The following is a 26,374-nucleotide window of genomic DNA, read 5'->3' as shown; positions in this document are numbered from 1 at the left end:
CCGAACCGCTTCGATCAGAATTTCTTTGACATGATATATGTGATATGCATTTTTTAGCTCGACTATTCGAAGAATAGGTGGGCTATACTACTCGCCCCAGCGTCAGCGTCCGGTTATGTTTTAGGGCAAGTTGGGATTTTCACTTATAAGTCCAATACCCTACATTCAATTGACTTAATACTTCACACAGTTGTTCAGGGCCATCGCATGATGAGGTTAGATAACTCCATATTATTCTTTACACAGATTATGGCCCCTGATTGACTATGGAACTTAGGTTAAAGTTTAAGGGCAAGTTGGAATATTTATTAATAACTTCTATATCCTTTGTTCAATTGACTTTATACTTCACACATTTTTTCAAGACCATCACGTAATGAGGTTACATAACTCCATATTATCCTAAATTCAAGTTATGGCCCATGATTGACTTAGGTTAAAGTTTTAGGGCAGGTTAAAGTTTTAAGGCAAGTTGGGATTTTCACTTAAAACTCCAATACCATTCATTCACTTGACTTAATACTTCACACAGATGTTCAGAGCCATCACATAATGAGGTTAGATAACTCCATATTATCTTTTATACAAATCATGGCCCCTGATTGACTATGAAAATCATCCAGTGCAAGGTGCTGGTCAGGCAGGTTGGGGACGCCTTTGCCCAGTTGCACAAGCACATGCATCCAAGTGTGCCAGACCAAAAACTCACATACAGGTGTACTCCAAGGTAATTTGTTATGTGAGTATAGTGTGTTTCACAAGAATTAAATTTACAGTATTTACATAGTGCACTCCACAGTAAGTCAGATAAAAGTCAGATAAAAGGTTATAACATTAAACAGGTAAAATAGGCATCATGCGATACCGTGTTCCAACCAGCGATGACAATTGCAGAAGATATTCTACCCCAGCACCATGGACAGGACAACGTGGCACGACCAAAAGGTCTGTTGAAGCGGGCTGCAAACTGTGTGCGGGAACAGACCATAGTGGCTTCCAAGCCAGTGGTAGTCACTTGTCAGGATTTTCCGATTCTTCATTTCCTTCGTACTCGCCCGGTGCGTCACTGTCAAGTCTGGATGGCAGTGGACTTCAATCCAGACTTTCACTCTCATCATCATTTAGATCCCCTTGTAAGTACCAGCCATCTTGTTTGTCCTGTATACCTTGGCAAACGTGACGGCTAGATGCTTCATTCTTGCTTCTTTCACTAAGGCCACTCCTTTTTTATTTTTTGGTTTACAAGAAATTTTGGGGACTATGTCCACCGGGCGGTCGAAAAAAAAAGAAAAAAAAGGAAAACAGTCACAAAGCATACTCTTAAAGGGTAAAAATCAGAGAAAAACATAAAAACATTGAAAATTTATATCATTTACATGACATTTAAATTTTTAAACTGCTATTAATGCATGTTTTAATACACTCAAAGTTTCAAAGTTCTAATTAAACACACAGTTTAAATCTTACATACTGTGCATATAAAACATCAATGAAATTGACTATAAAACATGTTTACATGTATAAACTATACTTTTTATCAAAGATACATTGAATATCACTCAGCAAGACATTTGTTAAGCTTCAAGGGTATGCTAAAGCAAAAGTGAATGCAGAGCACTTAAAAACTGAACAATATTAAATTGAAAAAAGAGAAGGCAATTTTACGCATCAAAATACAAAAAAATTGCACTGTATTAAAACAATACATAATATTTTCTAAACATTGTTTCAGTTATTTCAATATTGGAAAATGCCAATAAAGTGAAATAATTACCAATTTTGTAAATAAGGAAGTAACATTTTATGAAGACATTTGAGCTTTAACATTGTGAAAGCAATTCCTGAAAAACTAAAAACCAAACTAGACCTAGATTTGAGTTTTAATACCCTTTACCATGGTGGGTCCTAGTTGTGTTTAGGAATGACGTCACCATTACGTCATATGTACTTCCGTTGTGTGGAAAATTCTCAATAAAAAAAAATGTTCTTATGATTCATAGACATGTTTTCACATGCTCAATACACTGTAAATCAAAACTATCATTATTCCTGAAACTTTTATACCTTAAGTATCTATTCTTGCTTGATTTATCATTTAGAGTAGAGATTAAAGCATAAACCGCTGCCCTATAGTCGAAAGGTCATTTTGGAAGATCTGTCATGGCGGACGGTGCAATTTTTAGAGTTTGTTTTTCAAGTGGTGTGATTTTTCTTAGGAATAACTTGACCCCCCTTTTTTATTGGCTTAAAAGGTAATTTAAAGCTTGTACTTTAAGAATATATGTGGTTATCATAGCCTGCATTCGCTCGAAGTGCCTTTAAATGTTGTCTAAAAATTATAATTTTACATTGAATTATATAGGGAATAACAATGGTGGTGTGTAACCTGTAACCCGATCCATGCTTAGTTCGGATATTTTCGGACCGGGATATTTACCATGGGATGTTCACCAAATCCATTTCAAATTCAAATCTTGCAGCAAATTACCACATCAGTACATAAAAATCACATAACAAAATAATAAATCTAGCATGTGACTTAACTTTATGTACCAATGATAGTAACAGAGAAATCCATAATTATGTATCGGATATTTTCATCTTCTCCCAATTCCGCCATTTTGTGTATACATGAGTTCACAGGGTATCTATACTTCATGCTTGTTTATTTTTCATTTTAAAGAGTATTCCTTGGTTACAACAACAAATCTCATTTATAGTGAAATATCAAGTTCATTACAAATTGAAATGGACTTATTCAAAATAGTTTTCCGTGTTGTTTTATCTAAATGTTTTGCACACAACTCCTGGCATTAGTATTAAAATGTCATTGAGACATGTGTTCAACTCTTTCATTGTTTTTACTCTACTATTAACCCAAACATGAATAAACATGTAATCTAGAATAAACACAAGCTTTACATTGATTCAATAACAAGTATTTCCAAACCATTTTGTGATTTCAAACCATAAACACCATCGACCGAACTTGTGAAACTAGGTCACCGGTGTCAACTTAGAAATTTTACTTTCTATTTCACCACTCAGTGCACTGTTATTTGATATTTAACCATAAAATGTTATAAAAAAAATTCTCACACATAATTTACAGATATTTGTGTCTACTAATTCGATGGCAGCCGCTGACAATTTTATTTTTTATCTATAAACAACAATATTTTCATGACCTAAATTGGCGGGTAATAACAACAATCACGTGACAGTTATTGTTTGAGTCGGCTGTTAAATTTGCCATTGTTTATTGCTCTTGTTATTTTAACAACTCCTGCATATTTTAATTAATTAATTTCATACAAAGAATGACTGCTATCGTCAACTCCGCCATTGCCATCGGCGCTGCCATAACAGTTGACTGGCTCACATGCTATCACTATAAATTGGCAAATACGGCCACGGAACAACAAACCAGTCGAGATATACTGCATTCGTACGCTTATCTGAGCGTTTTTCTTTCGTTTCGCACCAAGATCAATACGGTCGGGAAAACAATTTTGAAAAAATAGTGAAATTCATTTTTTATTTTTTTTGTACTTTTCGGAAAATTACACCCGCCGGTTTTGTAAACCAATTTATATAAAAGTAGTGGCTTTATTGTGATTACTTGCACTTAGCGTACCTGTAAATTGCAGTAATTGATTCATGTTAAAAGTGTTTGTTTTCATGCTATAAATTTTACAAAACTTGCATAAGTTGTTCACAGATCATCTTAAAGCTTGTTTGTATATTTGAATTATTTGATTGGTTAATAAAAAATTGTATAAATTTTGACCGATCAATAAAGATTTTGGCTATAAACTACAGTCAAACCTGTTTTAAGGGTAAATTTTAGTGGCCGTGCCCCGTTAGACAGTTTGCCGCTTAATACATGTACATTATATAGTAAAAACGTACGGGGGGAATTTGGAGTGGCCCGTTAAGGCAGGTGGCCATTTAAAGCAGGTGACCGTTCAACCAGGTTTGACTGTATGACTAAACCAAAGTTTGCTTCCGGACTTGCAATGCTCTTGGCGTTGTCATGGACTTGCAATGCTCTTGGTGTTGTCATGGACTTGCAATACTCTTGGTGTTGTCATGGACTTGCAATGCTCCTGGCGTTGTTTTGGACTTGCAATGCTCTTTGCGTTGTCATGGACTTGCAATGCTCTTGGCGTTGTCATGGACTTGCAATGCTCTTGGAGTGGTCATGGACTTGCATTGCTCTTGGTGTTGTCATGGACTTGCATTGTTCTTGGTGTTGTCATAGACTTGCAATGCTCTTGGTGTTTTCTTATTGAAGTTTTTTATCTTGTTTAACCAACAAAATCAAATTTTCAGCCCCCTCTGACAAGATGACAGACTTACAGTCCCTGTCAACGTACCTAAAGGAGCAGGATGAGAAATACTACAAGGCAGCTCTCAGTAAGTCCGCGAGTTATGTAATATCTATAATTGTTGTTTAGCTGTTTCCGTATTAAATCAGGCTTTCAAGTGGGGTCACTTTAACCTTCGTCAGGGAAAATACCTACTTTTTCTTCTTTTTTGGTTAAATAATAGAATACAAGTGTTTTATAAAATGCTCTTAGAATGGCTGAAAATGCGGGAAATACAGCACTCAATTTTAAAATATTGGCTTGAAACCAAATCCCCCTAGTTGCCCAATTACTTTTACATTTGTGCAAGTACAACACAAACATCTTTAGAATCCTGAAAACATGTATATGTTTCTCAATATAATACTGGTAGAAATGTTCAGTATTCATTTATTTATTTTGAAAAAAGTTAAATAAAGACCGATATGTTCCCTACCAAAGCTGCCCTTAAATCCACTACTTTTTCTCTTTTTCTTTTTTAAAAAGCATTGTTGTTTTAGGGCACTTGAAAGCCTGTATTATGTATATTCTTCATATTATTGAGGATAAGCATTTTTTGATTTTAATGAAAACTCCTATTTGGTTGTCTATAATCAAATGAAAATTAAAACCTCTGAATTGAGATTTAAACTTGCAAATTCTAACAAATCTAGTTTTAGGAAAATAATTATTTAAAAATATATAAAAACAATTGATTCTAAAAATCAAATGAAGTTGCATTGGTTGATAAGATATTCACTTGATCACTATGTCACTGAACAGTTCATCATTCTGGAGTTACGGCCGTCCCAGCCTGGATCTGATCCGTAAAAACCAGTACAAGCTCGCCAGTCGATCCTCACAGAGCCATAAGTCACGGACGGATGATAGCGATAATATGGGAGAAGAGGTAATATACAATATCGAGACAGGGTTTTAGTGGGGTCAATCGTTTATGAAGGATTATAAGCTTTTGTAAACAAAGAGCTGTCAAGTCAATCTAAAGCCAATTGTTTAGTTTATTATAAAAGGCCACCAATCCAAAATACATAGAATACATCATAAATGCATGAAAACTTGAATCAGGGGAAAGCATCAGTACAAGCATATTATACATAAATATTAAATAGAATTACTTCCCTTCAACTATTAATAGTCAATAAAAGTGGTGAATTTGTGTAAATGTAATTTTTCTCCTCTCCGAAACTAATTGAAAAATGCACAAAAAGGTATGTTTTAATTGCTTAAAATGTACTAGTTGCATGTTTCAGGTCTGGAGGCCTCTGGGAGTGACAGATGACGACCTGTTCCTCTGGATTGAGCGCCTCAGAAAGGTCTGTATGACATGTGCAAAGATTCTTCTTTATATTGACCATCATTTAAAAAAATTCAAGGTCACTAGCCAAGGATACAAATATTAACATAAAACATATATTATGAGAGGCATATATATACGTTGCTTCTTAATCTGAGGCTTGGACCATTCTGTTTTAAGGTAGATTAATTCCTCCTGACCTTCATGTTTGCATTTATTTAAGAAATAAAAAAATCCTCATTCGAAATCACAGACTCATAAATAGCTCAATCATCACAGAAAGAGAGTAGAAAAACAAACCAATTGTATTCATTTAATCACTGTGAACAACATCGTTGCCTTTAAAAGTACTGAAACACTGTTGTAGACCTAGAGATGTGGGTTTTATAAGGTTGTCTGGTTTAGCCTAATGTTGTCGCTGTCAGCCTAGTTATTGTCAGTGTTTTTGTGTCAAAACATTTAACTTTCAAGATTCTCAAATGAAACTTGGTAAAAATGTTGCCAGAAACAAGATGCAAACAGTGTTCCAGCCAGTATCCCCTCTAGATTGTACGTCCAACAAGGAGTACCTGGACAAGAGGAAGAAGGGTAGTCATCTATTCTACTGTTGGCCATAGTGGTATATATACCTTACCTCAGTATGATGGAGACTTTTTTAGATTGTATGTCCAACCAGGAAGACCTTATCAAGAGGATTAAGGGTAGACATAATATTATTATATTCTTCTGTTTTACCTGCGTTAAATTCTAGTAGCTCAGTGGGCAACAATAAGAAAAATAAATTCACCAAACGCATTGTAATGGATCAATACCATTGTACATTTTGGGCAGTGATGGGTGTGTCAGCGAGTTCTTGTGGACTCAAGGCGGTGGTGGGGGCCAGTACGGGAAACCATGGAGCGAACACTTGCCCACAGATACTCAGGTGAGAACTTCAACTCCATTGAGGTTAGAACATTGACTTGGTCTGGTTCCCTCGGATAAAAAAATTAACTTTGGAGAGAACTTTCACTTCGATAAATGCATTCACTCCAGTGAGAAGTTGAGAAATGTCACTTGGGTGAGAACCTTCACTGGGATGAAAACTTTCACTTGGGTGAGAAATTTCACTTGGGTGAGAAACTTCTCTTGGGCGGGAAACTTCACTGGGATGAAAACTTCACTTGGATGAGAAACTTCACTGGGATGAAAACTTCACTTGGGTGAGAAACTACACTGGGATGAAAACTTCACTTGGGCGAGAAACTTTACTGGGATGAAAACTTCACTTGGGTGAGAAACTTCACTGGGATGAAAACTTCACTTGGGTGAGAAACTTCACTGGGATGAATTTTTTACTTGGGTGAGAAACTTCACTCTGATTAGACTCTTCACTTGGGTGGGAAACTTTACTCTGATTAGACCCTTCACTTGGGTGGGAAACCTTCACTCTGATTAGAACCTTCACTTGGGTGAGAACTTTATCTCGAAAAAGTATCTTCACTTGGGTTAGAACGTTCACCCAAATGTAAACCTTGACTTGGGTGAAAACTTTCATTAGGATGAGATATTTCAGTGGTATTATGAAACATTCACTCAGTGAAACATTCACTCAGGTGAGAAATTTAGAGAAATGTATGTCTAGCTTAAGACGGTGGTCAAAATCTTGGTGGTCAAATTTAAGAAAATCATTATGAACACTCTGGAAGCTAACTGTTTAAATCATTTCTCATGAAACATGCTCAGACCATCTGCACTGTGTCTTGGTCAATTTTGAATATTGGCTACATTTTCATGCTCTTCTGTTTTTTTTTCATTCAAGATATTCAAATAAAACTTGGTACACATATTGCCAGAGGCAATATACATATTATGGTTTTTACCTGGTTTTAAAAAGGGCAGTGTGCTGTATGAAGGGACAGGGCGCTTAGGGTGGAAAGGGTACATTGTACCGGGCTGTGATGAACCTGAATATTAAGAATTTGACAAAAACAGAAATGTGTTTACTTGAACAGTTTCAGGTTCCAATTACCATAGATACCAAGTGTGAATATATTTATTTACATAAAATAAACTTTAGAACCGAATAAAGCAAATACTTAGTTATCCATAGCATTTAAAGGCCAGACAGAAGGGTACCCATGCTGGTCTCCATGTGTGCAGAATCGTGATACCAAAGAAGGACAGGCTGCATTACCATCCTATATCTCTTAATTTAAAACCCATTGTTTGTACAATGAGGCGTATAACACTAACTCTAATATTTGTTCAGTTATGCCCAGTTTTGACACTCTTATAATTGATCAGTTATGGCCACTTTTGACAGTCATATATTTGTTCTGTGCTGCCCAGTTTTGACACCGACAAGCATTGTCATTGATTTACACTTTGGTTTCTCTCCAGTTGGTGATGCACATGTTCTGCACGTACCTGGATTCCCGGCTTCCCCCAGACCTAAGGTACCCCGATGGGAAAACGTTCACCAGCCAACACTTCCTTAAGACTCCAGACAAACCTAGTAAGGATATGTAGCCTTAGATGTTTTAATAACACTTGACCACCAGATTCATCAATGAGTTTTGAACAAGTCATCCTTTTCCACTTGTATAATATGATAGAAGTATCTGATTTGTTTTTGTTTCATCAATTTTGGTTGTCAAAGTTAGAAAAGCATAAAAAAGTCAATATAGTTAAAAGGCAAACATTTTTTTTTTCATCATTTCTATCCATTGGCAAATATGAAGGAAATTATCCAAGTGAGAAATAATGATGAAAATTAGCATACAATTGTATAAATTCATCACAAGTTCTTCGTTTTGTTATTCAAACAGTACGCTACGGAAATATTGTGATATATCGCAGTGCTGTTTTCCCATCAATACCCATCCTTTGTGGATTGTGGTTTCCAATGGTTATTAATGTCAGTTATATATTAAGTGTTTCTCAGATCAAATGATTGATTGCTAAACCTTGCTCATTTTCTATATAAAAGTAGTTTTGTTGGTTATTATGAAAACAATTAAAAAGATACTATTTTCTATGGTGAAATGAAATATGTTGTTAAAATGCCATGGTGCCCATTATTTCAGACATGGAGAAGGAAAACTTACTGCTATACCAGACCAGCATTAACCCACCACATTTCCAAGTGGTTAATAAAGACACTGTGTTCAACCTGCCCAAGGTATTCTATTGCTTACTATTACGTCCTATTATATTTTTTATTTACATCATCTTGTTTCGAAGGAAAAAATAGTTTTGTTCTTGATTTGGTGTAATTTTCAATTTTGTATACTTGATATTCAAATGAAACTTGGTACACATGCTGCAAAAGATAGCTTGTATTGCAAGGTCCATAACTCTGACTCAATTATTTGTAGAGCTATATGTAATTTGCCACCTTTTTCACTAATAAACAGTAACAGGCCAGCATTGGTGTCCGCTCCGCTGCACTCTTGTTTAATATTTAAATAATTCCCCATATTTATACACCTTTTTGGAGGTGAAAGGCCATGTGTATAAAAGAGATATTTACTGGTACAGTTCAGCTACTGCTAGTCCTGGTAATGTCATTATAAGTTTGGAGGAGATATAATGGAATCATGCTGTTGGTTATTCAGAGGGTCTGTTGTAAAATGTTTGGCTCAAAATAGTTGACAATTTAAGATGAAATGTTCTGAAACTTTTTACACATTCAGTGTTCAAAATCTGAATTCACACAGGAGCCCCTGGTGCAATTGTTCATGCCTAGTAGAAATGTCAGGCTCTAGAGTTGTTGGGTTGTTGGGAATGTGGATCAAAATGTTTTATTTCAGTGCTTAACATATTTTACCATTAGCCATTGTGACTTGTTAAAAATGTATGTGCCCTTTCACTTTATGTAAACATATAAGCTCTTTCTGTTTTGTGGAGGGAACAGGTTGTCCTGAAATTAGGCACACACAAGGGTTTGGGAATAACAGGGGCCTGACGTATAATTTGTGAGGCAGAGGTGATCCTCTAGTCTTACAAGTTTCTTAATGTTTTGAGAGTTACTTCCCTTTGTTTATTCAGATCATTTTTTTACTTCAATTTCCCTGAGGTACATTGTATAATATTCACAATTTCCACAAATTGTTAGATTTGGAGTTTTAAACTTCGCGAAATATTGATAGCTTATATATCTATATCCAGTGTGTATGATAAAATATTAGTGTCTGGCTATCCAACATGTACATGTATCTTTAAAACTAAGTGAAATTTGCTTAACATAAAAAATGTGATAAAGGACCTTCTGACAACAATAAGAATAATCTACAATTTTTAATGATTGTTACTGATACCTGTTCAGTATTGAAGGTATACTAGAGGCATGTTCCAGGTACAATAGAAGTGTGTTCCAGGTACGTGTTCCAGGTACAATAGAGGCATGTTCCAGGTACAATAGAGGCATGTTCCAGGTACAATAGAGGCGTGTTCCAGGTACAATAGAGGCGTGTTTCAGGGCGTGTTCCAGGTACAATAGAGGCGTGTTCCAGGTACGTGTTCCAGATACAATAGAGGCGTGTTCCAGGTACAATAGAGGCATGTACCAGGTACGTGTTCCAGGTACAATAGAGGCGTGTTCCAGGTACGTGGTCCAGATACAATAGAGGCATGTTCCAGGTACAATAGAGGCGTGTTCCAGGTACAATAGAGGCATGTTCCAGGTACAATAGAGGCATGTTCCAGGTACAATAGAGCGTGTTCCAGGTACAATAGAGGCATGTTCCAGGTACAATAGAGGCGTGTTCCAGGTACAATAGAGGCATGTTCCAGGTACAATAGAGGCGTGTACCAGGTATGTGTTCCAGGTACAATAGAGGCGTGTTCCAGGTACGTGTTCCAGGTACAATAGAGGCGTGTTCCAGGTACGTGTTCCAGGTACAATAGAGGCATGTTCCAGGTACAATAGAGGCATGTTCCAGGTACAATAGAGGCATGTTCCAGGTACGTGTTCCAGGTACAATAGAAGCGTGTTCGAGGTACGTGTTCCAGGTACAATTGAGGCGTGTTCCAGGTACATGTTCCAGGTACAGTAGAGGCGTGTTCCAGGTACGTGTTCCAGGTACGTGTTCCAGGTACAATAGAGGAGTGTTCCAGTTACAATAGAGGCGTGTTCCAGGTACAATAGAGGCGTGTTCCAGGTACGTGTTCCAGGTACAATAGAGGCGTGTTCCAGGTACGTGTTCCAGATACAATAGAGGCGTGTTCCAGGTACATTAGAGGCGTGTTCCAGGTACGTGTTCCAGATACAATAGAGGCGTGTTCCAGGTATGTGTTCCAGGTACAATAGAGGCGTGTTCCAGGTACGTGGTCCAGATACAATAGAGGCGTGTTCCAGGTACGTGTTCCAGGTACAAAGAGTCGTGTACCAGGTACGTGTTCCAGGTACAATAGAGGCGTGTACCAGGTATGTGTTCCAGGTACAATAAAGGCGTGTTCCAGGTACGTGTTCCAGGTACAATAGAGGCGTGTTCCAGGTACGTGTTCCAGGTACAATAGAGGCGTGTTCCAGGTACGTGTTCCAGGTAAAACAGAGGCGTGTTCCAGGTACAATAGAGGCGTGTTCCAGGTACATTAGAGGCGTGTTCCAGGTAAGTGTTCCAGATACAATAGAGGCGTGCTCCAGGTACAATAGAGGCGTGTACCAGGTATGTGTTCCAGGTACAATAGAGGCGTGTTCCAGGTACATGTTCCAAATACAATAGAGGCGTGTTCCAGGTACGTGTTCCAGGTACAATAGAGGCGTGTACCAGGTACGTGTTCCAGGTACAATAGAGGCGTGTACCAGGTACGTGTTCCAGATACAATAGAGGCGTGTTCCAGGTACGTGTTCCAGGTACAATAGAGGCGTGTTCCAGGTACGTGTTCCAGGTACAATAGAGGCGTGTTCCAGGTACATGTTCCAGATACAATAGAGGCGTGTTCCAGGTACAATAGAGGCGTGTTCCAGATACAATAGAGGCGTGTTCCAGGTACGTGTTCCAGATACAATAGAGGCATGTTCCAGGTACAATAGAGCGTGTTCCAGGTATGTGTTTCAGGAACAATAGAGGCCTGTTCCAGGTACGTGTTCCAGATACAATAGAGGCGTGTTCCAGGTACGTGTTCCAGGTACAATAGAGGCGTGTACCAGGTATGTGGATCAGGTACAATAGAGCCGTGTTCCAGGTACGTGTTCCAGGTACAATAGAGGCGTGTTCCAGGTACGTGTTTCAGGTACAATAGAGGCGTGTTCCAGGTACGTGTTCCAGGTACAAAAGGGGCGTGTTCCAGGTACGTGTTCCAGATACAATAGAGGCGTGTTCCAGGTACAATAGAGGCGTGTTTCAGGTACATGTTCCAGGTACAATAGAATCGTGTTCCAGGTACGTGTTCCAGGTACACTAGAAGCGTATTCCAGGTACGTGTTCCAGGTACAATAGAGGCGTGTTCCAGGTACAATAGAGGCGTATTCCAGGTACGTGTTCCAGGTACAATACAGGCGTGTTTCAGGTACAATAGAGGCGTGTTCCAGGTATCTGTACCAGGTACAATAGAGGCGTGTTCCAGGTATGTGTTTCAGGTATAATAGAGACGTGTTCCAGGTACAATAGAGGCGTGTTCCAGGTACGTGTTTCAGGTACAATAAAGCCGTGTTCCAGGTACGTGTTTCAGGTACAATAGAGGCGTGTTCCAGTTACTTGTTCCAGGTACACTAGAGGCGTGTTCCAGGTACGTGTTTCAGGTACAATAAAGTCGTGTTCCAGGTACGTGTTTCAGGTACAATAAAGCCGTGTTCCAGTTACGTGTTTCAGGTACAATAAAGCCGTGTTCCAGGTACGTGTTTCAGGTACAATAGAGGTGTGTTCCAGTTGCTTGTTCCAGGTACACTAGAGGCGTGTTCCAGGTACGTGTTTCAGGTACAATAAAGGGGTGTTCCAGGTATGTGTTCCAGGTACAATAGAGGCGTGTTCCAGGTACGTGTTCCAGATACAATAGAGGCGTGTTCCAGGTATGTGTTCCAGGTACAATAGAGGCGTGTTCCAGGTACGTGGTCCAGGTACAATAGAGGCGTGTTCCAGGTACGTGTTTCAGGTACAATAGAGGCGTGTTCCAGGTACATGTTCCAGGTACAATAGAGGCGTGTTCCAGTTACATGTTCCAGGTACAATAGAGGCGTGTTCCAGGTACGTGTTCCAGTTACAATAGAGGCGTGTTCCAGTAACAATAGAGGCGTGTTCCAAGAACGTGTTTCAGGTACAATAAAGGCGTGTTCCAGGTACATGTTCCAGATACAATAGAGGCGTGTTCAAGGTACATGTTCCAGATACAATAGAGGCGTGTTCCAGGTACAATAGAGGCGTGTTCCAAGTACGTGTTTCAGGTACAATAGAGACGTGTTCCAGTTACAATAGAGGCGTGTTCCAAGAACGTGTTTCAGGTACAATAAAGGCGTGTTCCAGGTACATGTTCCAGGTACAATAGAGGCGTGTTCAAGGTACATGTTCCAGGTACAATAGAGGCGTGTTCCAGGTACGTGTTCCAGTTACAATAGAGGCGTGTTCCAAGTACGTGTTTCAGGTATAATAGAGACGTGTTCCAGGTACAATAGAGGCGTGTTCCAGGTACGTGTTTCAGGTACAATTGAGGCTTGATCCAGGTACAATAGAGGCGTGTTCCAGTTACGTGTTCCAGGTACAATAGAGGCGTGTTCCAGTTACAATAGAGGCGTGTTCCAAGTACGTGTTTCAGGTACAATAAAGCCGTGTTCCAGGTACAATAGAGGCGTGTTCCAAGTACGTGTTTCAGGTATAATAGAGACGTGTTCCAGGTACAATAGAGGCGTGTTCCAGGTACGTGTTTCAGGTACAATAGAGGCGTGTTTCAGGTACGTGTTCCAGGTACAATAGAGCCGTGTTTCAGGTACGTGTTCCAGGTACAATAGAGCCGTGTTTCAGGTACGTGTTCCAGGTATAATAGAGACGTGTTCCAGGTACAATAGAGGCGTGTTCCAGGTACGTGTTTCAGGTACAATAGAGGCGTGTTCCAGGTACGTGTTCCAGATACAATAGAGGCGTGTTCCAGGTACGTGTTCCAGATACAATAGAGGCGTGTTCCAGGTACGTGTTCCAGGTACAATAGAGGCGTGTTTCTGGTATGTGTTCAAGGTACAATAGAGGCGTGTTCCAGGTACGTGTTCCAGGTACAATAGAGGCGTGTTTCAGGGCGTGTTCCCGGTACAATAGAGGCGTGTTCCAGGTATGTGTTCCAGGTACAATAGAGGCGTGTTCCAGGTACGTGTTCCAGGTACAATAGAGGCGTGTCCAGGTATGTGTTCCAGGTACAATAGAGGCGTGTTCCAGGTACGTGTTCCAGATACAATAGAGGCGTCTCGCCATCCTATCTTTAAAACTATTAATATTGCCCAACATAAAAATTGTGATGAATAACCTTCACCAATAAGAGTAATCTACAATTTGTAAATCTCAGTTGTATGTTTTCAGGGTAGAAACAACATGTTCCATGCCATCCTGTTTTTCCTGTACCACATACAGCACAAGGAAAATGGAATGTTAGAGTAGGCTTACTTGGCTGTTGATTTTTAATGTGCTTCATTTAAAGGTAATTTCAATAATAAGTATGTGATATGAAACTCAATTACATTATTGACATAGGCTTGATTTTCTTTTCATAAATAGGTCTTAAATTGTTCATCCTATTGTCTATCTTTTAATGACTGTTCAGAAATCGTTTTTCCCGCGATTGTTAGATTATTTTTTTTTAAATTAACGTTAACATTGTTGTTAACTTTCAAAATTACTGCTCATGAAGTGTAATGGATACACTTGTGATCTGCTGAATTTCTAAGAAGATTTGAGACAACTGTTTCCGCTGTTCTTGTTTATAATCATATAACCAATCATCAAATAGTTAATGTTTGAACGTTAACAATGAAGTCGTTAATCACGTTGTTAACTTTAACAATGTATTGAACAATCTTGTCAATGGTAAAGTATTTTAAGACAAAAATAAGCATTTAGGAAGTATATAAGTTTAAAGCTCAAGAAAATTTCACTGTATTGTGGTAGCCTTAGTATTATTGGACGAGTCATCGTTGTGCAAAAACGCAAAACTCTTAAACCATTCAAGATATTCAAATGAAACTTAATACACATGTTGACAGGCAAAATGAGTAGCAAGGTACGTAACTCTGGCAACAATTATTGATGATTTATGCCCCTGTGTCAGCATTTATCCTGCTGCACTCTTGCTTAAAGAAAATAGTGCAAATGTTAATATTAACATTATAGATACACTTGACGTTGGACGCTGTTTTACCTTGTTAAATATCCCTACTAAGTTTTGTCCCCTGATCAATCAAGAAAAGTAGACTAGCTTTGTCAATTGATCATAGTTACCTAAAAAACATCAAACTAGTTTTGTCAATTGATCATTGTTCCCTTAGTAACTTCAGACTAGCTTTGTCAATTAATCATAGTTGCCTTAATAACTTCAGACTAGCTTTGTCAATTAATCATAGTTGCCTTAATAACTTCAGACTAGCTTTGTCAATTAATCATAGTTGCCTTAATAACTTCAGACTAGCTTTGTCAATTAATCATAGTTGCCTTAATAACTTCAGACTAGCTTTGTCAATTGATCATAGTTACCTTAATAACTTCAGACTAGCTTTGTCAATTAATCATAGTTGCCTTAGTAACTTCAGACTAGCTTTGTCAATTGATCATAGTTGCCTTAGTAACTTCAAACTAGCTTTGTCAATTGATCATAGTTGCCTTAATAACTTCAGACTAGCTTTGTCAATTGATCATAGTTGCCTTAGTAACTTCAGACTAGCTTTGTCAATTGATCATAGTTGCCTTAGTAACTTCAAACTAGCTTTGTCAATTGATCATAGTTGCCATAGTTACTTCAAACTAGCTTTGTCAATTGATCATAGTTGCCTTAGTAACTTCAGACTAGCTTTGTCAATTGATCATAGTTGCCTTAGTAACGTTTGTTACTCCCTCTTTTTTCAAGAGAGTGAATTTTGGAATGTCGGGGGTCAACCTACTATGTGTCCTGAACAAATGAACGTTGGGTGCTTACGATCATTGGCCTTTAAGGGTGATAACTCTACTTGGATAATGGGGATAACTCTCGACATGGTAGTGGTGTTTGCCTGTTTAATGGTGGTTAAAGTTATATACCATCATTTATGATGACTGGACTTATGAGATATTGTGAAAAAGTGTTTAGAAAAGGGGGAACTCGTGAGACATTCGTGAACAAGTTTTAACACAATTAAATGGACTTCAATGCTCAGAAGAGTGAAAATAATATAACCAAATATTTTGGTAGCAAAACAAGAAAATCATGGTGTAGAAAAGACAGAAATACAGTACTTTGTAGGAAAGACTACAATATATGGAAAAAATACAAGAATAATTAAATGATGAATATCCAAGAGAGATATACATGTACAGAGTGTAATGTCTTTGTTGGAAAAAGATTAGCTTTAGTTAAGTAAAGTAGAAAATTGTCTTATTTGTCGTTAAAATGTACAAATGTTTTTGTAAATAAGAATTGATACTTAGTTGCTTCAGAAACAGTAAGTTTAAATATGTTATTATATTATTTTAAATTATGCAACATTGTATCATTGACTTCATTTTGTGTTTTTTTTATCTTAAACTTGAAAATAAAAAAGTTGTATGGTATATCTGTGAGAGTGCAGCTTTAAACTTGAATAAAACTATTTGTAATAAAAAACAGGAACCATCCCACTATCTCATCTCTTTGTCCCCCTATATTCGTGGGCTCTGGTTATCCCCTCAATATCAAACTCCTGTGTAATATCGTGCCAACGAGATTGACTTAGAATAACTTGAGGGGTATTCTGCCACCGTTAAATGCAACTGAAGCGATGATAATTGTGCTATAGAACGTTCTTGTATCTTCCGTTAAATCAACATTTTCGGGACACTGTGGTTGAACAATTTTCTAGATATAGCTAGAAATAAATATTTGACTGGCATGTTTAAACCTCTTGGGTAAGGTCACAGAGGCACTTGTCTCTTCTGGTAAACATCAGTTTTAAAGGGACTAGACACCAGATGGTCACAAAAATTCAGCAAATACATTATTAGCTTAAAACACGTGATTGGAACAGATGTATATACCGACGTTAATTTTAGATTTACTGAGATTTACGTGATAGACAACCCAAGTAAATTTCCAATTTTAAAAAATAGGCAAAAACTGCAAAAGGTACATGTGTTGTAAGCGATGTGAGACGTCCTTAAGCAAGATTCAATGTGTTGTAAGCGATGTGAGACGTCGTTAAGCAAGATTCAATGTGTTGTAAGCGATGTGAGACGTCGTTAAGCAAGATTCAATGTGTTGTAAGCGATGTGAGACGTCGTTAAGCAAGATTCAATGTGTTGTAAGCGATGTGAGACGTCGTTAAGCAAGATTCAATGTGTTGTAAGCGATGTGAGACGTCGTTAAACAAGATTCAATGTGTTGTAAGCGATGTGAGACTTCATTAAGCAAGATTCAATGTGTTGTAAGCGATGTGAGACTTCCTTAAGCAAGATTCAATGTGTTGTAAGCGATGTGAGACGTCATTAAGCAAGATTCAATGTGTTGTAAGCGCTGTGAGACGTCCTTAAGCAAGATTCAATGTGTTGTAAGCGCTGTGAGACGTCCTTAAGCAAGATTCAATGTGTTGTAAGCGCTGTGAGACGTCCTTAAGCAAGATTCAATGTGTTGTAAGCGCTGTGAGACGTCCTTAAGCAAGATTCAATGTGTTGTAAGCGCCGCGAGACGTCCTTAAGCAAGATTCAATGTGTTGTAAGCGCTGTGAGACGTCCTTAAGCAAGATTCAATGTGTTGTAAGCGCTGTGAGACGTCCTTAAGCAAGATTCAATGTGTTGTACTCAACGGTATTAATTGTAAGTAAGATTTTGATAATTTTCTTTTTTTTCTTGCAATCGGACCATCTGGTGTCTAGTCCCTTTAATGAAAATTGTCAATTTCAGTCGAACTCCGTTGGCTCGAACTCACAGGGACCGGTGAAAATACTTCTGTTTGTTTGTTTACAACACATTGAATCTTGCTTAACGACGTTTCACATCGCTTACAACACATTGAATCTTGCTTAACGACGTTTCACATCGCTTACAACACATTGAATCTTGCTTAACGACGTCTCACATCGCTTACAACACATTGAATCTTGCTTAACGACGTGACTACGTTCGTTCATTTTTTCAGTGTGTGTCCCACCATCCGGTTTGGAATCGATGTTCCATGCATTAAGCTTAAGATGACGTTTAACGTTTGGTACTTGGACCGGAGCAGGTGAGCAATGTGTATAAAACTTGAGTTTGATATAAATGATATTATAATGATTCGGTTATACATGGCCAATTGTAATATTGATGAAAAATGATTACAGTCACTGTACAGGGGATACTAATGTTATTGATTGTCAATTCGGTCTTGCAAAATAATGGTATAGATTCTAGCTTGACCTTTCGAAGAGTTAGGAGGGTTATACTTATCGTATTATCATTGTTGTCAGTGTTTATACTTTACAGCGTTGTTCAGAACTATCACTGAATCAGATGACATACCTCAATAGCATACTAAATACAACTTATGACCCCAGATAGACTATAGATCAACATTGGGTTTATGTTTTGGGTACAGTGTTTTCTTGTTTATGTTTAAGAGAAATTCGGATTTTCACAAATAACTTTTATACTCTTCATTCAGTTGACTTGATACAACTGTTTATGGCCATCAAACAATAACGTTACATTCCTCCATGTTATCGCCTTAGAACTTTTGGGTTTTTACTAAGATATGAAATAACGATCATTGAATGGATTTCATTCTTAACAGTTGTAATCGGCAATCTAACAATAAGATTACATAATTCCATATTATCCTAAATACAAATTATTACCCTTGATCGGCTTTATTTTCAATCATGATGATGATTTTTAAATTAACCATCACTTGACGCATATGTTGTTCAATATTTCAGTGGCCCGGGAACCGGAAGTAACCCACCTTGCAACTCGAAGTGATACCTCTTGCAACCTGAACTATGCTTCATCAGTGGCATTTGCAATGGTACGAAACATTGCCTGTTGGAGTTTTAGAACTTAAATAAAGATAATAATTAATTGAAATATCACTCTAGTTCGTGCGAATTGCATTCGTACAACAAAGATATAAACTTTAATTATATAATTATAATGAAGATGGTTAAAACGATGATTGTGGTGCTGTTGTGGATGATGCTGATCTTGTTATGATAATGATTTTGTCATCAAGATACCTAAACATGATTAATAGTTAGTTGTTTTTATACGATTTCAGCCCGAAGGCCGCACATGCCTGTCTTCCAACTTAGTGATGACACAATGGATAACACCTCACTGATGACACAATGGCTTGGTTGCTAAACTGGATCAGGCCTTTTCGCGGGAAACACAATGGAAAATGAAATATTCAATACATTGACGCTCTATTTTTGGGCCTTGTGCTGATCGATAAGAATTTTACATTTATGTGACCAGCTTATATTGATGTGACACTATAATGGTTCTGTTACATTCTTATGCAGAAGTGACCGAAATAATTTATATATGTTGATTTGACGTTCTTATGTTACATTTTAATGTTATGTGAATTCTTAAATTGATGTGACATTTTAATATTTATGTGACATTAGTATATTGATGTGACATTCTTATATTGATGTGACATTAAGGTGTTGATGTGACATTCTTATATCGACGTGACATTCTCATATTGATGAGACATTCTTATATCGATGTGACGTTCTAGTGTTGATGGTTCAGCCATACAATAATGTAACCTTCTAATTGTGATGTGACATTCTCCCATTGTCCCATTGGCACTTTAACAGTAAGTTATTGCGCGAGTTCTTTAAGAAACAGGTGTAAATTATTATGTTGTCATTCGACTTCATGCTATATACACCCTTATTTATGATATTGTGCATTGTTTTTATCAAGTTATTCAGCAAATGAGACCCGACTTAACAACTTAAAACCTAATTGGAATTGATAGTTGGGTGTTACAAAGCATAGGGCAGAACGAGTATCTTAACGTGTTTTGTGGGCGCAAATGCGCGGGTCATTTGAGCGTGATGGTCACGTGGTTTTCGAGCTAGGGTAGTCGGTTACAATGGCGGGCAAATCAGTTCTAGTCTTGACTTCTAACAGAGAACTTCGATTTCATTTCAAATTCGAAAAAAAAGATGTTTGTATACATATGATTGATATGTGTTCATACATGCATGTGTGCCCGGATGGATTCCGTAGTTCCTATATTCTGAGGAATGAATTAGGGGTTATCTGTTTAAATTAAAGGCCTAGTTTTGGGAATGTTTTGCATGATAATTCCCTGCTGTGCAGCTTCTGCTAATTGCACTGGTGTCGCAGTAGGGGCCAATTTCCTGTATATTCGTTTATTGGCTCAGGGCCATTTAGGGTCCATTTTTTTGAAACATCGAAAACTGCACTGCAGGATACTCAGATTGGAGATCTGATAAGACAATAAGGCAATAAGATTAAGATTAACTAACAGAGGTTGTGTATAAATACACGTTTTTTAAGGGGGTGGAGAATGCTTTATAGAAGGTTTAAACTAGGCCTTTAAGCCCTGCGTGCATCGCTACGGTAACACGTTTCATCCACCGGGTGTTTTTCGTGGGCGGCTTTCATTCCTATGAAGGATATATGATCAAATCTGTATCACCGTTAGTAAGCATTAAGAGGCGTAATTAAGACTCTTTGAAACTTTATTATTATTTTTTGGACGACTGGTAGTATACAGGTTTGATCAGGGCATGTGCCGATTTAGACAGAATGAAAAAGTATGTTCGAGCTTTTCACTGTTGTTAAAGTATTTATGTAGAAAATTTGCTTTAAAAGAAAATTGTTTGTATGCGTTTGTGTGTCAAAATGTGCCAAAATAAATATCGAACTCTTGCCCCATTTAAACATGTGTTTGTCTTTTGTGCGCAGGGACGTTTAGACTATCTTTTACAGTATTTTATTGTATCAAACTATATTGATTTTTGTTTGAACGCAATAAATATTAAAAATATTGTTTCGTTATGTCTAATTCTTTGAACTAATATTTCAGTTTTGGGGAAAACCAAGTTAAGGTATTGAGTAAGGTACAAATGTGATTGGTTACCCTACAGGAGAGATGTTTGCGTGCAACCACTATCTAGCAAGGAAAGTTACCTCATTTTAAGAAAGCCGACATGGACCTTGTAGTGGCACTCTTATTCAAAATACACATGTATAACCATCATAAGTTTTGACTGATAAACCTTTAACGACTTACTAAATAATGCATTTATGGAAACTATAAGTAACTGATAACAAGATTGTAACCGTTCATCTAAAGCTGCACTCTCACAGATTGAACGTTTTGATATTTTTTTTGTCTTGGAACGAGCTAATTTTTACTAAAAAACATGGAAACCAGTTAAGACAAAAACTTAGATTGCAGATTTTTATGCTCAAAATTGTAGTTTTATGTATTTTTCTTAAACCGTTAGTAACGGTTTGTGCCATTAATCATTAATGTTCGATTGGAAATATGAAAAAGTACGATCTGAATTTTTGTCCGCTATCTTATATCACTGGTGCGCAGATATTTACGCAAAAAAAATATAAAAAGTTGTAAAAATGGTAAATCTTTGAGAGTGCAGCTTTAATAGGTGAAAACGCCAAAAAAAAAAATATTGGTGAGTGTTAAAAGATTTACTGTGATCTACTGTGATCTCGTAAGGTAGAAAGACCATGTTTTCTGCACACTTATCAAAGTTCTACCCAATGCGAAAAGCGTGGACATATTGGGGACTAGATACAGCCCATGAAGCCTGCAAGATGGGATTTAAAATGTAATAATCATACGACGCAGAAAACATTATTTAAATAATTCACACAACGCCATTCTTGAAATTATAAGTTACTGATATGATTTTTAGCGAATATGCTTGAAGTATTTCCAATATCCCTGATATGTGCAATCAGTCGAACGACCTTATAGAGCACTGTATAATCAGTGTTGAGTCATTTGGTTTACCTCTTTCGATGTAAAGTGAACTCATTATATATTCACCTCAGTGGGTATCAGTGATGTAGTCGATGGCTCAAGACCACAATAATCTGCACCCCGTTGACCTCATCTCCCACCGTTGCCCAAGATCTGGATGTGAATATAGAAAAAAACGTGTTTATGTTCAAATATCAATATTTTATTTAAGTTGAATAAAAGAGAAGATTCTGGTGGCCTTTTTGCATAGAGCTTAACATAATTTGACACTGTATTGCAAAAACTGATAGTTTTCAGAGTAAAAATTGGAGAAATCATTGCCTGTGGAACTATGTAAATTGGTTGTTTGTAGCCTTATTCCGTCTTTACCTCAGGGTCATGTATTACTTCTGTATTTTGTGAGACAACGATTTGGTCAACCCTATGTTTTTATGCTAAAACTTATATGTTACATGTTAATCACTCTATACATGGTACTCATCTGTCATGGATATTTCATTCCAAATAAACACATTTGACCAGACATTCTGTTCATTTTGATTTCTACACCTCTTTTACGAAAAGTACTTTATTTTTTACGTTTTGTGAATTTTAACTCGAAAGTTTGGACTTCTGTTATAGAAATACTTGGCATCACAAAGATTACAATATCTCAAAATGTCTTTTTTGGGCCAGAATGATCATATTCCCATCCCCATTCATATATATATATATATATATATATATATATATATATATATATATATATATATATATATATATAGACCACTAGAAACGCCATAAATTATACTGATAAGTTACTTGTCAACAACAAACGGGTGACGTGTTCAACAATTTAATAAGAGTTTTTATGAAGAATGAATGGATGGATTAACGAACGAACGAACGAGCGAACGAATGAGCGGTCACTTCTTGGCAAACATGCATAAGGAAACACTGTTTGTGGCAACCCCGTCTATCTGTGCCACATACAAACCGCCGCCTGTCCGATCTCCTATTGCTGCATACACAACATGTCGTTTTCGGTCTGAAATTATATCGAACATTTGATATATATTTTAATCTGCTTTACATATATAGTTTTACTATCCCCTGGTTTCAAATCTAAAGTGAATTTCTACGAACTGTAGTTTTTTTGTACTGACTTAGTTAGTTTATATCGTATACACATTCTTATTTATAATGGCGAATCATGATAACGTTTGATTTACCCACCAAGAAGCACCACTCGCCGAGCTCGCACTCTGTTCTGCAGCAGGTCACCATGTCGGCGACGGTGGACCTTTTGGGCATACGCGAGTTCTTCAACTAATGATTCCAAAAACGTTGCCTGTCTACTGGTCTCGGAACTGTTTGATGAAACAGTGAATAAGCATTCAGCGCCATTCGAAATACTTTGTTGAGTAGCATTTTTTTCCACACCTGAAACTCAAGTAATTAACCATTATCCAACTATGTCTTTTTATATCTGATTATTAGTAATAATGTCGAAATAGCTCAATAGGAAAAAGGTTTTGCATTTAATTATGATATTCTTGTTTTTATTATTTTTTATTATTATTATATTATTACTGTTATTACTGTTATTATTATTATTATTATTTTTTTTTTTATTTTTATTATTATTATTATTATTATTATTATTATTATTATTATTATTATTATTATTATTATTACGAAGAGATTGCTGTGTGCGTATTTGTGCTTTATAAGTGCCTAAAATGACGTCGTACAGTTTATAAAATTATTTATATTTATATGTAGCATAACATGTAGTTAATATAATATGTTTAAAGGTACCAAAAATAGTAATGACGAAAAACGCGGGAAACGAAAAACGCGGGAAACGAAATGACGTCGCGTGCGTCTTGGAGCGGTTCAGCACGGGCGGATCTGACGTAATGGACAATAAACAATTTATATACTGTGACGGTTTCCTTGGTAATTGTTGCCGTGTATATAATATTTGCAACTTTAATGACACACCCAAAGTAGGACCATAATAGGCCCGTGGCACTCAACGTAGTATATAAAAATAGGCCCAAAATAGGCCCTTGGCACAGAGATGGTTAAATGCCGCCTTCGCCTTTTATCGCCCTTTATACATTCTCGATTCACATATCCGTGTTTTTGTCTCCTCCATAGTATCACTTATTTTAGAACCATTAAATACTGCCCTTTCAACGGTTATATGTGATAGATCTGCCACTTATGCAATTTAGCACGGAGAACAACGTGTTATTTCAAGTCAAACAATGCATATACTACATGCAAATATACAAGTGAAAATACTCTTTGACCGGTGAAGTCGATTACGTCTTGATGGAATCGCATAAATATTTATGCGGAAAGCTACAGAAACAAGATCAGTAGCAAAAAGTTTAAACATAAATCCGGTTCAATGGCAATGTGTAAACGCCAAAGACATAGAATACAAAAAAACGCACATGGAACAGGAGGGCAATGTATTTTTTTTTAAATAATAGTTGCAATATATTATTCATTTTTGTTGGTTATAAAATTGTAACTTACAGGGATAAACATGTGTAACAGTCCGCTGTAGGCGGCGGATGTGCGTTCATAGTGTAACGGTCCGCGGTAGGCGGCGGATGTGCGTTCATAGTGTAACGGTCCGCTGTAGGCGGCGGATGTGCGTTCGTAATAATATTCCGTTATTAACGGAAGTACGTTCTTAGAACGTATGTTGACTTGGTAATATGCAAATGAGCAAAGCCCGGGGTCTGTGTGAATAGAGAAGTTGGTGTATATAAAGACCAGCAGACCCCTTCAGGGTCGAGCATGCTTTTCTCTGAAGGGATCTGTTGGTGTTTGTTTGGCTCGCACGTTATACATGCATAACGATTGGTCACAAAATAATGCGTGTAAATAATGTTGACGTCAATTACGTATTGTATTTAAAATAAGTTGGCTGATAACATGACAGTATGTACACCGTTTCCATCCATTACTTTGAATTTCGTCTTATCCTCCCTACCAGATCAGCGGCCCGATTCATCCAAGGATCTTAGTCGTTATACTACGAAAATCTGAAATCTGTAGAAGCTTCCCAGTTGACAACACGGTGGGTTTTTTTAAATTTCATCAACTTTTTCAACATCAAAAAATGGCAAATAAATTAAAAGATGCACTATAACTCCCAAATAAGATTTAACATATTTAGTACAAGTGTTTTAATATACCCAAAAGGATGAACAAATGTCGAAAACAATGGTTCTTATGAAGGATACCGAGTTTAATTTAAAAGAAATGTGCAGAAAACAGGGTATGTCTACCTTATGAGACCATTTGAAATCGCAGTAAATCTTTAGCATTCACCAATCGTTTAATATTTTTGCGTTTTTGCTATTAAATACACAGATATAATATTGTTAATAGTAATTAATATTTTCCATAAATGCATTATTTAGTAATTAGTTGAGGGTGTATCTCTCAAAATTTACGTTTGTTTCATATGTGTAGGTAATAGTATTGATTCTAAATAAGAGTGTCACTTTAATCAACTTCAGTAATTGGAAATAAAGAATACAGAACTCTTAAACCTAAGGCCCAAAGATCTGTAATGAAACAGGCATTTGTTAGTATTCAGTAAAGAATCATTTAAGGGCCATCGTGATCCTGTCCCTCGCCTTTTAAAAATGTTATTTGTATTCTTTAAAATTGCAAATTCATTTCTTCGTATATGTTATTTTATTTGATAATCTGATATCTTGTTCCATTCCAGAATGAAAATATTGTAGTAGAAATCGTAGCAGTTGAACTTTGGGCTTTTCCATGATACTTTTAAATAAAAGTATTTTAAGAAGTTGCGGTGAGTGCAAAATACGGAGTTAAAAAAGATTATTGTTGTTACTGTGAATTACGCATTTCTAGATTTTTTCTACAATTGGCTTTGGCAATTCGACAGACTTACTTTACGGAACAACATAAGCGTGATAGCCGAAGATAAACAGGCGTTTCATGAACTACAAAATACAACAAGGGACAATATCAAAGTCTGGTTAAGCAGAAGAAGCGATTTCAATTTAAAAGTGGCCCTGAATTTTAATACATATCAATGAATACAACTTATGAGGGAACGACCTGGACATATTTTAGCACCATTACAAGAATCAACGTATGTGCCGTTTAACGATGTTGATACGGTGTGGAAGTCAAATCCACTTCCGTATCTACACTTAACGATTCCGTAGAAAGTTATGACATTTTAGCTCAGATGGACGGCGGTGGTTTTTGCGCAGGAGTTTTAGCATTTTGGAAAACAAACAGAACTTTAGGATTTATAAAAGAATGGGGCACTCGTTTACGGTTGAAACGAGGAAAAAATGATCAAATATTTTTAACGAGCTGGCATCGGAGGGCTTTACCGCAACACGAATCAAAGGTCTCGACAGCGCGTATTTTCCGGACGGACAGAAATACTTTCAAAAGTATAGCAGCGAGCAAAGACGAAACGTTGTGGTCGTGCATAATAATTTCATTGTGTCACATGATAGTAAGCTACAACGATTTCAAAAGTTTGGACTGTGGAACTTGAATTCAAAGACCCATACGGCGTTGTTTCCAAAATAAGTGTATGATCCTCTGCCGAAAG

The 26,374-nt window shown here is 37.0% G+C and overlaps 1 protein-coding gene across 1 annotated transcript; it reads left to right on the top strand.

The window, feature by feature from the left end:
- Positions 1-881: 881 nt before the first annotated feature.
- Positions 882-14,262, top strand: LOC128246059 (transmembrane protein 209-like). Its single transcript, XM_052964266.1, has 9 exons — positions 882-1,017; positions 4,336-4,419; positions 5,102-5,259; positions 5,621-5,683; positions 6,170-6,252; positions 6,496-6,589; positions 8,047-8,161; positions 8,733-8,827; positions 14,151-14,262. Exons 1-9 carry the CDS (start codon positions 882-884, stop codon positions 14,226-14,228), a joined length of 906 nt encoding a protein of 301 aa, XP_052820226.1. The 3' UTR covers positions 14,229-14,262.
- Positions 14,263-26,374: the final 12,112 nt, after the last annotated feature.

Source organism: Mya arenaria, chromosome 9, assembly GCF_026914265.1.
Source record: "Mya arenaria isolate MELC-2E11 chromosome 9, ASM2691426v1".
Classification (NCBI taxonomy): domain Eukaryota; kingdom Metazoa; phylum Mollusca; class Bivalvia; order Myida; family Myidae; genus Mya; species Mya arenaria.
This window is presented reverse-complemented; position numbering and strand designations above follow the sequence as displayed.

Excerpts from the sequence above, each read along its gene's own strand:
- LOC128246059 (XM_052964266.1), top strand. The coding sequence starts at position 882 with ATGACAATTGCAGAAGATATTCTACCCCAGCACCATGGACAGGACAAC. Across the intron at positions 1,018-4,335 it reads CAAGCCAGTGGTAGTCACTT|CCCCCTCTGACAAGATGACA; the intron begins GTCAGGATTTTC and ends TCAAATTTTCAG. Across the intron at positions 5,684-6,169 it reads GGATTGAGCGCCTCAGAAAG|AAACAAGATGCAAACAGTGT; the intron begins GTCTGTATGACA and ends AAATGTTGCCAG.